Source organism: Temnothorax nylanderi, unplaced genomic scaffold (genome assembly GCF_030848795.1).
Source record: "Temnothorax nylanderi isolate EJ_2023f unplaced genomic scaffold, tnyl_v1.0 TNYL_tig0062_pilon, whole genome shotgun sequence".
In the NCBI taxonomy this organism is placed as follows: Eukaryota; Metazoa; Arthropoda; class Insecta; order Hymenoptera; family Formicidae; genus Temnothorax; species Temnothorax nylanderi.
Genome location: NW_027249124.1, coordinates 793,615 through 809,479, shown reverse-complemented (window position 1 = coordinate 809,479; position 15,865 = coordinate 793,615). Strand labels below are relative to the sequence as shown.

The following is a 15,865-nucleotide window of genomic DNA, read 5'->3' as shown; positions in this document are numbered from 1 at the left end:
ATTGAACTGAAATGTGGATAGCCACATTCAGTGAAAAATTAAGCGAATGTAAATACGAGTCATAATATTTAAACTAGGTATAATTTATTGCAATTTAATGCAATGAGCACATGTAGAAACTGTTACAAAATCACGATGAAACAAATAGTGAACAATTTTGCAACAAAAACTTTACCTACAGTTGAAGTAACTTCATCCACAGCTGATAACAATATGTTGTTATTATTAATATGTTGTTATATGTTGTAATATGTTGTTATTATTAATCGTAAATTTTAAAAAATCTTAATTTAACTGCGAGCAATGTATAGCGAAATCTTCATAAAGTATTTACGGTTTTATGCAATAATGATTTCATTATTATCAAATAAATATTTGATGAATTCAAACAAAATGATCATGCAATAAACAATTGAATGTTTTAAGTTAGAGAATGCAGTATTTATCTTACAATTTACAATTACTAGCACTACAGACGCGCGCTTCGCGCGCGCTATTTAGCTTTAACATTATGCTATTACTATTACACTATTAATTTTTTGATACATACAACTGTCAAAATATACGATGACAGCTGCAAATGAAGTAAGCGCAGCGAGAAAACCAATCAGCATCGCGGAAAAGCGGCAACAATAAATTCGACTATCGACTTAACATGCCTTTTTTTAGAAAGGATTTTTTGTCATATACACATTATACGGTAATATTTTTTGTTTCTATATAATTGTTTTTCGAGTTGTTCGATTATTGGATATTAATTATATACTTCTTTTTCTTTAATGACAAAGATTTTCATAAGATTAGAGGTTTGCATATAATATTCACTTACTATTACTGCTAAAATATTTTTATTTATTAAAGTCGTTTACATAAAACTAACGCATTTATTATTAAATATATTAAGATTCCCTTCAAAAATCAAATCACATTGAATATTTCATTGTAAAAATAATAATTATAGATTTATAATTATAGAATCGTAGTTAACATTCAGAGTTGATTGAAAGCTAAATCCGTACTGTAATTCTCAAGTTTTAAGCGAGCTATAAATTCACGTTGATAGTATTGGAAGTCGATTTGTCTAAATCTTTGTTTGAAATAATAACAGTGCTCGATTACAAACAGTATGCCGCAGTGCGCGATTGTCAAACTTTTCGCAGGCAGAGTAATGATTTTCAATATTAATACAGTAACAAAGGTATTATCCACTATATATTCTATTTTATATTAGAAAACTCATCCCTTTAACTCCTTATAGTTTAGTCTATTGATACCTGTCTATAGACGGTTATCTGCTGCTGCTATTACAGACTTAAGACATTTTTTTCACTGCTTTAACAAGAAAATTGTTAATATATTGCGGACGACTTGCATAATTTATAAATTATTATGTTTTGTCCATACCTGGTGAAAAATGAAAGATTAGACGTTTATCTATATCGTTGGCAATTATAGAAAAAAAAATCCATCGGAATGCTAAACCGGGTAAAATTTGTCACACTCATCCGTTGTTCTTTTGATTATCTATATCCCGCAAATGATTAGATAACAGTTCCCACTTGGACGCCCATGGAGGCTTGTCCAGTCCTTGAGTGTTAACTTCCTCTATCAAGTTCATCAGGCGAACGAAGAATTCGTTAAGCTTACCAGCGGTGCCGCGTCGCAGTTTCTGGAAATGTTTACCTGAAACACAAGTTTTAACGATGTCAGAAAATGCTGCGCTATATTTTTCTATTGGGATTAATCGATTCAATAGCGATAGAGTGACAAAAGTGATATATATGTCTATATGAATTTATGCCCTTTACGGTCGTGACATGACACTATGATTATTGATGCTGAAATATAAATAGGATAAAGGCGGCACTGTGTGAGGCACTGTGTGAAGCAAATCGATATTTCTGGGGATCGCGATATGACGCAAATGAGGTATAGAACTGATGGAACAGGGCGCAATTATATCGAGTGTCTTTAAACATCTTTAAGCAAATATTATTCTTGAAGACTATTGGACTTTTTTGAAGATTACATAATCCTAATTATATATAACTTTGCATTATTTAATATTTATCGTGTTATCTAATAAAGTAACTGTTAATTAGAAATTACAATCAATTAAAATATTTACATACTTGGGGGATGAAAACAATTCTTGATCCAAATTTTTTGCTGCGTCAGTGCCGCTATTAGCCTTTTGGTAATTAAACTCTGACTTTCAGCTGTCACAGGCCTTAAGCGAGTAACGAATCGCAAAAGGTATTCTAATAAATATCTTGCATAGACGGGTAACTTTCCAAGGCACCGCTGCGGCTTTGAACTCCACGCGACAATGTAACTGAGGCTGTCAACATCAAGAAGGGGATGTTTAAGATTTTCCAGCCATTCGAACAGTAATGTCGATAATAACTCCAAATCAGTTTCCAATTCTAATCGCTGCCAAGCAGTACATCGATGATTCAAGTCAATCTGAAAAGATATTTTCAATTTTTTTAATATTAACACTAATATGTTTATTATAACAACACATAGCGTTATCAATATATTATTACGTTATTACGTTTAAAAAAAAATATCAGCCAAATTATTATTACACTTTACTATTTGCAGTTAAGATTTACATAATTTACTAAAATTGTGTATTATTACGTTATATTTTTCCAACAAACAAACCACTCTATGCCTCGCAAACCAAGATAAAGACATTTCTATTTTTCTTTTAAAATTTTGGTTATTATTTTCCAACATATTCGAATCGATTTGCTATACGAGTTACACACATAGTATATCCGCGATGTACACTAAATTGATTCATTCCGTAAGCATATAGATCATGCTGTACACGCGATTCTAGGGCTAGTTATTATAAGCGTAGACATTCAAGTAATTGCATATAGCTTGAAGAAACTGAATGAACGTTCCTGCTATATACATGCGTAGGGTAATTATAATGCACACGCTTATAATCGTTGTACATACATTGTAAAATTACTCCATTGTTTTAGTTAAGTTAACAATATGTTTTGAGTTATGAAGTGGCGGCCTATAGAAATGGTTAATAATGACTCAAATTGAATCTAATTTGACACTACGAATTTAACAGTGCAGTATATAAAAACATTTTCCTCGTACATTAGGTATGTAAAATGCACCTGATAATCCTGCAAACGTTTCTTTATGATATCAGGAAGTGAGGCGCTGTCTCTGATGAGCGCTTTGATAGCTTCTTCGGCAGTCACCTTTTCGTAATCATTGCGGGAGACGTGCCTTAAGTCCATGTGCGACTGAATTTCCTTGTAACAGTCGTTATCAAGCAGATCCTGATCGTGAATGCCATCGCCTAGGACGTCATCCACGCAAGTGTCGTCCAGACCTGTCGCAGAATAAGATCCTCTTGTCAGATATACCCACTGTTTTAGCGAGGTATCGTCGATATAGGCGTAGAGTTAAGGATATCGACCAATCTACAGTTGAATTTATCAATATAGTAATACCTGGAAATGTGGAGTCGCAGGAAGGAGTATCCGGTGACATGCAAAATACATCGCTCAACCTTCCTATATCATCGCAGGTACCTCGGGACGATCCCTGACTACTGCTGCACGCTTTTGTGGAAGCTAAAATATATACCTTTTTTTATAGATATAGATGCATGTAATGTCTCAAGATATATTTAGTAAATCAGTTAAGAAATATACTTGAAAAATATCAAAATTTTACAAAATATTTACTTTATATTTAATCAAAAGAAGGATTAGAATTGTGAACATTACATATACAGATATTTACATTAATCAATAGAAATTACATGTGTGAATCAAAAGTTGTGGAATTTTGACAAGTAATTCAATTATTTAATCCAGGAACGGGTAAAAATTAATTGAATGTCATAGAGAGAGAATTGCTTAATTATTAAATTGCATGTAATACTTCTCACTTGAGTATTCGTAGGAGTCCGTGAGGGATTCCGCCCAGGAATAGGAGTGCCGCATATTACCCTTGCTGTCACGGAATTTCTCCAATACGTGGCAAATGAACTTTTGCGTAAAAGGTACGTTGGAAACCGTGTATGCAATCTCGGAAGGCGAATTGTCTTCCTGACAGTCGCAGAGCTGTAGTATTCGCTCGCAAATAATAAAAACGATCTAAGAAATACATAGTTATTATAATTAAATCGAGCAGCTACAATTTTGTGTACACTTTTGTTTATGTAATAATAACAACAGAATTATAACTACTAGAGAGAGACAAAAAAATTACACATTAAAACAAGTTTAAAATAAATCGAAGATATCTGTTTTACTCTTTACTCTTTACTTAGTTGTATTGTTTATTCTTCAAAAATCAGATTTCAAGAACTTAATTCCGACATCATATTTATTAATAAGAATTGCAACCAATAAGAATTGCAAATAAAAACATGGAGAACGTATAGATTCAATTCTATTCATAATTAAATTAAATTTAAAAAAAATTAATTAAGTGATTATTTAATTATAGATATAAAAGAATTACAAGATTTAATAAAATAATCTAACATTACATAAGTGAATTGTGAAAAAAGAAACAGAATGCCCCGCACTTTTGGAATTTGCTTGAAGGTGCGCTGCTCATATCCGTGTAGCATGTTGTATTGCTTTTTCAGGTACGATTGAAGGCTGTAGGGCTTGCGATCCCCCGTTGTACTGTGCAAAGGGAATACTATCATTTGCGGAAGCACGACGTGCTCGAATTCTTGGATGCAAATTATTTGCCCGCGCGTTTGTATGGCGGAGGGACGCTTTATGCGGACAAATCTAATGGCATCGTTCGCCCTTACACGAAGACTGTAAATAAGGTAGCACGCTATCAGAACGCCAGTTCTGCCGAGACCTGAAAATAAAATACTTTCGGCATATTGTTTTGCTGTCGGCTTAATTGCTGACTCATTAATCAGATGACAAGCAAGGAAGCAAGCAAAGTATATATAAAATAAGTATAGGGATCGTAGCGCAAATAAAAGATTACTCTTGATTATAATAACTCAGTAATGTTATGTATAATTGTCTAAAAAGAATTAATTGTGAAAGTGTTTCTAACGATGTTTGATAACATTTATCGTGGAAATGAAGAGAAGCGATCGCAATTTAAGATTACGTGTAAGATTTTAGTATAAGTATATTTTACGTAAGATTTTAGTATAAGATATGAAATGGGGGGAAGCGCACATATACTAACTATAATCGAAAGCATTCTTTGCATTTTAGATTCCAAGAATAGAAAGGACAGTCACGTTAGGTAATCGAACAATCGTGTTAGTGATAAAGCATTATTTTATCAATTCAAAAAGTTTTACATTAATAAATGTCGCAACTGAGAACAGAAATGTCAATTGTAGTCTTACAAAAAGCGAAAATTTGTACCCTGCATATGCACATGATGGTATATTTGATAGATGATATCTGACTGACGTTAACAATACTCGGATCTACGTTTTCCTTCTATAATTAAGTCACGTAGCATGCACACAAGACGTTTCTGGAGTTGCAGAGTACGCTGATCAATCCAACTGACCGCGATAAATCCTGTAATTTAACTTTCCTAATCGCGCTCGTTACATTCACCTTGTTATCTAAATCCTTCTGCTACATCTGATCTTATCAATTTTAATTCACAAAATGATGATTAATATAATCATGAGAATACTAGAATTACAATTAATAATATATCATACTTGTCTCTTCTGTTTTTGACAGTCAAATGATTCAAGAAGACGTAATTATATATGACTAATTAATTCTCTGAGAGGAATTAAAATTTTTTGCGATCTTTGCAATTTTATTCCATACATGACGTTTTATATAAACCAGTATTGATTTTTTTTACAAGTGATTGTGAACTTGCGATAGTTTCGAAGTAGCCATTATGAAGAAACTGATCGATCGATTAGAATAGATAGCCAACCCCGCATGTGTCCTTAAACGCCGCTTTGAATAATAATGGATTTCTATAGTATAAAATTCACCTTTCAATTATTGTCTTATAATCGATTATTGTCGATTATATCTTTAACATTTGTATCTTTTATATTTTAAATTAATTTAATCTTATTAATATTTAATTAAAAATATCGAATTAATATTTGATAGAGAAAAAGTACAAAATATATAAATTATTTTTGAAAAAATAAAATACAAAATAAAAGACAAGATATTAAAGAAAAATTGGTTATACACCAATTTATATAACGTTAACTTTACTTCATTATTTTATAAAAACTTTATAACTTTAGCTTAACCAAGCAGCATTAAACTTATAATCAAGTAACATAAAAAATCATTACTTAATGTATGTAGAGACAGACAATTCCATTTAGATAACAATTTCTACATAATCCATCACAAGAAGATTATCCATTTATTTGTTACGGCCTCGTGATTATATCTCTAACTTCCAGCACACAATAATTTAACAATTACATTCCGATGTAGCCTTCCACATATCGAAATGGATATTTTCTTTATCATATACATTATTTAAAAGTATACATATCGTCCTCTAAAAATATAACTATTACGTTGGAAATCGCTTATCGCTTCACCCGCATTTTATGCTTTAATGGAATGGAACTCCCTGTCGACGCGGCAACGTCCGTGAAACTAATAAATTATGTTAAGTGGAACGCAAATTTACTTTATTGTCTTTAATATAATTGCCAATAGTTATACTTTAACCGAATTACGTAATTACATTATATAAATCATGCAATAACTAGCACTGGTTTTCTCATAAATCAAATTCTTTTTAGCCAAATAATTATTCAACAATTATTGAGACGTAGAGTTTCATCATATGTGAAGAAATAATTTGAATATTGATTACTCAGTGAAAAATTGTTTATTTATAACAAGGAAGTTTTGAATCTTTTTATTAGTAATGTAATTCTTAAAATAGCATTTGTGTGTTAAGCGGATAATGCAAAGCGTAAAACAATTAACGCAAAAATACTGAACACATTACATCACACATATTATTAAACAGTAAATTAAATTTTACCGTGCATTACTTGAGATTAGTCTTTCCTGCCTCTGGTATTTGATAAAAGTTATTCGCGTGTGCAGCGTAAAGATCCGAATGTACGGTACAGATATGTATATACGTCAGTCGATTTGTATGCATGCAATGCAGCACGATAATATCATACACGATAAATTCTCTTTAATTATTGCTTAAATCGATACGTTTGAAACTTACAGATTCGTTATAAAGATGCGCATACAAGCTATTTAACAAAAATTTTAGTAAAATTGACATAGAAAATTAGTAAATAAATAGCAAAAAAATAGCGGTCAATAAAATCTAAGATATTTAACAACTTTTAATAAATAATAAAGAGAAGATATTAATAAGTTTTAAGCCAAGTAATAAATATGGAAAAATATGTTATAATTGTTACTTTTAAGAAAAGTATATCATTTTGCTTAATATTGAATATTATGTATTCGGACTATAAATATTGTTATTTTTAAGGATAATATTTTATAACATCATATTACAACATATATTATATAATAACATACATTTTTTGTTAATACAAATTGTTGAAAAATATTTTTAAATATATCAATAAAATGCAAAAGGATCTAAGTAACAATCATACGAGAATCACGATTAAATGACATTAAATAGATGTAATAAATTAGAGAAATATGTATCCTCGAACAAAGGAATTGAATAAGATTTTTCGCAATCCTGAATTTAAAAAGAAGGATGTTTCCGTAGACTAATTTATGCATCCACATCTCACATGATCATACATTCAAAAAGCCATGATAGCTGCAGGGGATGCAATTGGGTCAAGTGCACCGCACGAAAAATCGATTTACCGGCATGACAGTGAATGGCCACTCTTCCTTCTTGCACGGCGAAGGCCACAACCTTGACCATGTCCAAAAGCTTTCCCATCGTGGCGCTACCATAATCCTTCAGAGCGAAGTTATAATAATAAACTACAACAAAGATTTTCACGTGATCGGTATTTGAAAGACAGCTTGATGCCTAAAACTTTCCTATGTGGTAGAGAGAATACGAGCGGCAGGCAAAACGTTATTTCGGAACTTTTCTTTCTATAGATATACGCTTTTGCTGCATTGCATGTTATATTGTGAACCTCTTCGATCTAACTGGTGGTTGTTAGGATTGGGGGAGAAACGCTCCCACACGATTCTACATGCGTTTAGCACAAGGACAAACTATTCTTGCTAATTTGAAAGTAAAATTCGTCGCTGTTTTATTTCTCCGTCATTCTTATATATAATCTATATATTATCATATAAATGCGAAATGCGATACAATAAGATTGATTTGAGTAAATAACTTTTTAAACGTTACATTTGTTATGTATGATAGCGTGAACGATTTTTGTTAAAATATTAATATTGCTTCAACTTATCCACCAGTAGCAAAGAATATTAAAAATAAATGTAATATTAATTAAAGAGTTTAAGAAAATGATTAAATTATAAGTTAGAACTTTCTACGCGCGTCTGTGATTTGTTTTTATTCCAAAGATACATTTTAAGAAACAAAATCAATACTTTTCTTTATTTATTCTTAATGAGCAATGAGAAATTTATGGCAATTAATGAGATTGTACAAAGAAAAAAGAGAAGTGTCAAATCAAGGTTTATAAACTCGTATGTACGCCAGGAATCTGTAATCTTATAAGAATTTTAACTTTTTATTTTAACTTTTTTTTCTTATTATTAGTTGAACTGTATAAATGACTTCATTCAAGCAAATTTTCTTCGTTTAAATGCAATATCTCAAGATTATTAATTCTTGCGTATACCTATACCTATACGAGTATATAAGTCATTTGACACTTTTTTTGTGTAAACGGATTTTTTAATAAGCGTTTTACTTACTGCCGTTTTTCATAAAAATGTTGGGATCATATGTAAAGCCGCTCTCTTCTAGTTGACCACCGCAACTCGCGTGTTCGCCAGGTGTCTGCAGGTTTATTATGGTTTTTATACTCCATCCTTGGAATTGGGCAATTATATCTTTCTTTATTATCATCGCGGTATTGGGTCGTGCCATCGCAAGGACATCGTCAGTCACCCTAAAATATTTAAAAGATTAAACAATTTAGATCGAAAACGGATACAAATTTCTGATTACTTACTCAATATTTATACTGATGCAATGGAACGCATATTAATATGTCAAATATATGTTTGATCTAAATAAAATTTTCTGTTGCAATTGAGCGATGCTCCGACAGAATGTCAATAAGAAAATGTCTCTGATACACAGTATGCGCCTTTAAGTCGATACAAATTATCGAACGACTTATAAATATTGCCGAATGATATTAGAATAGAGTTTAGAACTATATAAGTGAATGAATACATGTTTATCTAATGATATTATAGTTAGTTACTGTTAGCAGATCTATATGGCAGTTGATATAATTGATACTCGTTAAATATCTAATATTACACGTTTTGTTATTTTTATGTTTTAAACGAAGCATTATTTAAAGTTATTTTACTATTAATTTATTAAGAAGCAGTGGCCATACTTTGGTCGACAAAATTGTATTTTTGCTTGTTAATCACCAGTAATATTATTATTATTATTATTATTTTCTTCTTATTTTTATCATTGTATTAAAATTCAACAAACGGTTGTAGCGCTCACCAATGCGAAAAGATGTTCTGTATTGCCATGTGAACAGCCGGCCAGGCCTTTGAATTCTCATATTTGCATCTGGACCCGCCGCAAAAAATGGCACACTGTATAGCCTGCGGTGTGAATCTTCGCAAGTTTTCCGAAAACTTATTGTATCCCGCTTGAACCTCGCACGCGTCTGTTTGCCCTCCTTGAAGTCCCGCCGGGACCAACGAGCTTACATCCATTCTACAATCGAATGACAGAATTGATCCGTTTCACTTAACAAAAATTTAGAAGTTACGAAATCTATAATCAATTTTTAATTTTTAAGAAAAGGAATTTTTAATTATAATTTTAAGTCTACAGCATTTTTATTATGTATTTTGACGTAAGTAACAATTGTGCGTCGATATATATCATTCTTCTGAATGCATTTTATCTAACATGAGGTTACAATACCTATATTCTTACGTAAAATTATATAATTAAATGTAAAAAAAAGTAGTGAAATTTTTATGACAGTTTGAAAGAAAAAATTTTTTTAGTTAGACGCGGGCACGAAGCAATATATATAATAAGCAATATACATTTGTGAAAATATTCACGCGCTCCTCATCCATCTCATAGCCACGCACGAGAATAACGATCGTTTTTATTAATCACTCTTATTTATCAACTATTAATCCACGGATTTAACACGCGAATTTAACGTACTGGTGAAAAAAGAAAAAAAAAGCAGTTAACGCGGTAGGCTAAGCGCATAGCGACTGGCAGTTCCGCTACAATAACGTTGCTTTATCTATTATCGAATCGCAAGAGGTGCGCCTGCGTCAGGCATGGTGGTAAATCATATTGTCATTCTTCTATGTACGGCGTTCGTACGAATATTCAAGTCTGCAAGCGTGTAATTTAACACACGTCAAGGTACATTGAGGTGCAATGACCTTTCGGTATGACATTAAAGTGGGATTAAGATTGCATGTTAATACTCTATTTCTCTTTCAGTTTTTTAGGTACGTTAAGAAGAATCTTTTGTTAATTGAAATCATTAGAATTATATTTGTCATTAACGTCATTTAGGACATCATTAAAATGTGCATTAAATAAAAATTAGAAAAGAATTCGATCTATCATATATACACTGAGAAAAAAATACTGTTGCTTCAATTAAATGTGGAATCCCGGGGTGCCAGAAACATAAATAGTTGATTCAATTGTATAAATAGTTGATTCAATATTTAAATAGTTGATTCAATATTTGAATTATTAAAACGACTACACTATAGTTGAATCAACTATTTATACAATTGAATCAACTATTTATGTTTCTGGCACCGCGGCGGGATTCCACATTTAATTGAAGTAACAGTATTTTTTTCTCAGTGTATGTTTATTCATATATTTGTTATCGTATAAATAGTAATTATTAATAGTAGCAATAAGGTTTCGCTTGATAGAAACCAAGAGTGCATTTTATAAAATCTACGTGTATCGCAAATCGCAATCGCGGTATACCTATCGCGAATGTTTCTGATCGATTTTCCTTTCATTTGATTATTGGCTCACACTAAAAAGCTTCGCCTGTTTTCTCGCGCATTAAATATTTGCTTTAAAAGTTTCGGAAAATGCAGCAGCGATCAAAGCTTTTAAAATTATAAGACACATAGCTATTCGATAAATTTATTAACGACAATTTTTATTTAATATTGTATACATACATAGTGTAAATAACTTCTATACAACTTTAATGATAAATTCTATTGATATTTAAATTTTATATTTGTACCAAATAAGTAACTTTTATTTCGCCAGAATAATTAACGGATAACTTAAATTTGAAGTTTACTTTTACTTTTGATGAATGTCAAAAGTTTAAACTTCTTCATTGTTGAAAAGTAAGAAATAAATGTGTATATAGGCGCTATTTAATATTGTACATGTATAACGTAAGTAACTTCTGTGTATAACTCTAACGATCAATAAATTCTGTCGATATTTAAACATTTTTGTGGTTTATTTTTACTTTTTAATATAAATCTTAATTTTAATACAAATCTTTAAACTCTCTTAAACTCTCTTAAATTTTAATATATAATCTTTAAACTCTTCCTTTCTATCTTAATTGTTGGAAAGTAAGAAATAATACTGTTTAAAATAAAAATCGCATAATATCCCTGGTGAAAAAATTTCTCATATTTTCTCAGAAATTTTGTAAGAATTAAAGACTTATAAAAAATTCTAAAAAATATATATAGAGGAAAGTATATAAAATTTCTTAGATAATTTCAGATAGTAGATATAGTCAATAATTGCAGGATTTTCGGAATATTTCATGTATGTACAAAAATTTCTGATAAATTGCACAGATTTGTTTCAATATTTATTTTTACAAAGATACACGTTGACAGGAAAAATCTAAAATATTTTATTTCTTATTTTGTCTGAGTTTTTCTGAAAAACGTTCCAATTCGTATAAAAGTTTGAAAAATTCTGAGCATTTTGAGGAAGTCTGAAAATTTTTATAGAAATTCTGAAATATATTTTTCCATCAGGGATTTAATTCTAATTTTATTGTAAAATAAGAAATATAAAAATCAATACTTTGTAGACGTAGCACGGAGTAGAACCAAAGACGTTGACGTAACGCGTCGTGTTATCCGTCGGAAATAATCGTGGACATGACTACGTAGTTTGAGATGCACGTAGAGGCGCTAATGAACGGACTCTCTCTCTCTCTGGGTATAGTATCGAGTTCCATGTTCCATGCCGTGGTACTATAGTGATGGACGTCGGCCGAGATGAACGGCTGCTGCCACGGCGTCACCGTACATAACGGCGGAATCATGGCTCGTCAGGTTTAGTCAAGATTTAGATAAGATTAATTGAGTATTATCAAAATCGTACGGACTCCCCGAGTGTTTCGGCCCAGGCGTAGTCGTCGGTGCTAAAACGAGGACGTGAGATGTCCGGCTTTGACGAGAATCCCTTCGGGGAGCCTACGATTAACGATCCCTTCTCGGTGAGTAGCGTTTTACCCTCGTGTGCGTGACAGTGATGGAAGCGAAACACACGCAGCTCCGTGCTCCAATATTGCTCGCGTATCTGTGAAAAATTCCCCGAGGCGTAAATCGGGCCCAGCCCCGCCGATATTCCGCGCCCGCGAATGATTTAATCGCGACCTATCGAGTGATTTTTTTTTTACGCCAATAAGCGAAACTTGCGACACTCGACCGAAGATTTATCGGACGTGTCATCCTTAATGTCGGCATAATCCGCTTGCATTGACAATCCTCTTTTCTTATCGTCATATGACGCCGATGGTTTATTGTAAAATCTCAATTCCCTGAATATCTGTATGTTTTATTCGTATGCCATACATATTTAATGATATCACTATATTTTGCGTGCAATTTTGTGACGCTGCAATAAAGTATAATGTCTCCATATTATTTCCTTTTCGCATTTGATTATAGTTTGATTTTTTAATCCCACTTCAAAAGTACGATTCGAATAAAATGCATTTTTGAATAATAATTTATTGGAATGTGTATGCATATATACATATATTTCTTTGTATCCCATTAAAATGACACAGTTATATATCTATAAGAACAAAGGAGAAGATAAGATAAGAAATTCTATTAAGAGATTAAAAAAGGAATGTCAATGGATATTGACACATGTAACATATGTAATAGGATCCTGCGATACGAAGAGCAGTAACCTCTACACCGGCTAGCAGAGGTCTTGAGGATTACAATCCTTTCGCCGAGCAAGGCACTCAAGGAACTACACAAGTCAGAGGGGCAGTAAATCCGCCCATCTATGGCGGAGTCGGTGCGACGCAGCAACCCGCTACGCTTCAGCCTTCTAATCAAGAAGCACCTCCTCCGGCGTACGCTCGTACTCCCCAGCAAACAGTCAATGCGGCGCTTGGAAGCACCATGTCACCTCCGTCAAATGTAAATTTATATTGAATATTTATTTGAGTGTGTTTCACGTATCTGTGGAGCACGTGAACCTGTTAAGATCAGATAAGAAAAATTATTCTAATATATATTTTAGCAACAGGCGGAACCGGAATGGAAAACCAGGGCGGAAGAGGAATTGAGAAATACCTCGTATTACCGTTAGTACATATCATCTATACTTAACAATTTTTAATATCAAATAAAATTGCTTTACACAATTATTTATTGGTGCTTTAGCGAGACGAAATAATTGGCCGCCGTTACCAGACAAGTGCTGTTTTCAGCCATGCTTCTATCAAGATATCGACGTGGAAATTCATACCGATTTCCAAAAAACAGTGAGGCAATTATATTACCTCTGGATGTGTAAGTTCAATTGTAAACGATATTATATTTATTAAATGTTATATATGGATTATATATTTATTTAATAATATTGTTTACAGTTCACGGCTCTGTTCTGCTGTTGAATGTAATTGGAGGCTTCGTCTTGATGCTTTGTGGCGAGGGTTTCTCGGCATTCGGCCTGGCTATCTTGTATCTCATACTCTTCACTCCATTCTCCTTCATGTGCTGGTTTAGACCAGCGTACAGGGCTTTCAAGTAAATCCACTTAACATTTCAGAAATCAGGAGTGAAATTAAGGATTAGAAATTATTTTTATTAATTATTAATTATTAATTAATTTTAATTATTTTAATTTTTCAGGAACGACAGCTCTTTCAATTTTATGGTCTTTTTCTTCGTCTTCTTCTTTCAACTAATCGTCACCGGTATCCAGGCTATAGGTATTCCTGGTGCTGGAACTTGGTAATATATTTGTATTACTATATTTTTATTGCACACTTTAATTTTTTGTGCACGATGTGCAAGCACTTGTATGTTAATACAAATTGTATATTTTTATTTTTTAGTGGCATAATTACCGCAGTTAGAATGTTTGACTCATCGGCCAAAGGTATTTTCGTCGGTCTTCTTATGCTCTTCGTCGCTATTTGCTTTCTTATTGCGGCAGGTGGTGATCTCTTACTGCTTTCTAAGGTACATAGTACATACATATAGACTAAGATTTAAAAAAGTGAAGATTAATATTGATCTCAAGTAAACTAAAGTGAGATTATTTATTTTCAGATCCATCGCATTTATCGTACCTCCGATGCGAGTGTTACAAAGGCGCAGCAAGAGTTCGCTACAACATTTTTGCGAAACGAGCATGTGCAAAACGCCGCGAGCAATGTCGCGGCCAGTGCGGTTCGCACGCAAATGGCTAACGCTAGCCAGCCACGTTACTAAATGATTCTACCATTTATTTGTTCTACGAAAAACACTATGTTCTGGCTTTACATCATTCAGTAAGTGGATAGATCTCATTAGTTCCACTATTTATGGATTATACGAAACAATCATAGAAATGCAATGTCTTGCAAAAACTTTATTCTTACAATGAAACGCTGCTATGTATGAATTGCATTATACTTCACGATGAAATTTATTCTCTGATGTACGTTATATTATTAACGTTAATTGTACAGTTAATACTGCAAAGAGTATTTCGAAGCATCAATAGATATTCTAAAGAAATCTTTCGAAACCAGTATGTATTTCTTTCTAAGTAAACATTTTATGTTGAAAGAAAAAATTATACTATACACATCTCTATATAAGTTTGATGTATTAGTTTGTATTACTGTTTATCATGTACGTTTATTTATGAGATCTTCAAATTAGGTTACAATGATATGAGCGAGCTATTGATAATATCAGTCATATCATAATTTTATTATTACACAATTGCTTTATATTTACTAGCTTTCATATTTTAGTGGCACAGTCTCATGACAATGTGATCATATTATAAGTTATGAAAGTAATTAAATTTATTCCAAGTTCAAATAACTGCAAGATTCGAATTATAAAACATAATTTGATTCATATTTGTTGAATATGTTAACATAAATGCTAACTTACTTATAAATATTCACAAATAGCTTTCTTATGAACCTGTGAAACCCTGTACATTCCTATTTTTTATGCAATATGTTAAATCATTTTACTGATTGTTGTTTTATATTAAACGGCTTTTATCAAAACAAGGAAGCATGTTAATAGAAAGGGAGATTGAATTTTACTGGAAATTTTATAAATTTGTATAATAATTTTTTTCAATTAAAGCGTTAAATGTTATTTGTTGGAACTGAGATATACGACGGTTTATTTGTATTTCTTCACGTATTATAATG

General features: G+C 32.0%; 2 protein-coding genes across 5 annotated transcripts; one reads left to right on the top strand and one right to left on the bottom strand.

Moving 5' to 3' along the window:
• Positions 1 to 831: 831 nt before the first annotated feature.
• On the bottom strand, positions 832 to 10,408 carry LOC139773486 (uncharacterized). 3 transcript variants are annotated; one of them, XR_011718358.1, is made up of 11 exons: positions 10,242 to 10,408; positions 9,682 to 9,900; positions 8,904 to 9,100; positions 7,863 to 7,985; positions 4,580 to 4,869; positions 3,935 to 4,142; positions 3,492 to 3,614; positions 3,150 to 3,370; positions 2,133 to 2,466; positions 1,405 to 1,683; positions 832 to 1,332 (listed from the first exon to the last, which is right to left on the bottom strand). XR_011718358.1 is itself a non-coding variant. In XM_071707949.1 (10 exons), exons 2-10 carry the CDS (start codon positions 9,897 to 9,899, stop codon positions 1,502 to 1,504), a joined length of 1,896 nt encoding a protein of 631 aa, XP_071564050.1. In that variant the 5' UTR covers position 9,900; positions 10,242 to 10,408; the 3' UTR covers positions 832 to 1,501. The 3 variants fall into 3 exon arrangements, 1 of the variants encoding a protein (XP_071564050.1); XR_011718357.1 differs by having other exon boundaries at positions 832 to 1,329; XM_071707949.1 differs by having other exon boundaries at positions 832 to 1,683.
• A 2,017-nt stretch (positions 10,409 to 12,425) lies between these two features.
• On the top strand, positions 12,426 to 15,823 carry Scamp (secretory carrier membrane protein). 2 transcript variants are annotated; one of them, XM_071707948.1, is made up of 8 exons: positions 12,426 to 12,673; positions 13,353 to 13,616; positions 13,726 to 13,783; positions 13,863 to 13,991; positions 14,072 to 14,228; positions 14,334 to 14,435; positions 14,540 to 14,666; positions 14,757 to 15,823. In XM_071707948.1, exons 1-8 carry the CDS (start codon positions 12,617 to 12,619, stop codon positions 14,916 to 14,918), a joined length of 1,056 nt encoding a protein of 351 aa, XP_071564049.1. In that variant the 5' UTR covers positions 12,426 to 12,616; the 3' UTR covers positions 14,919 to 15,823. The 2 variants fall into 2 exon arrangements, with proteins under 2 accessions (XP_071564049.1, XP_071564048.1); XM_071707947.1 differs by having other exon boundaries at positions 12,427 to 12,673; positions 13,720 to 13,783.
• The last annotated feature ends 42 nt before the right edge of the window (positions 15,824 to 15,865 follow it).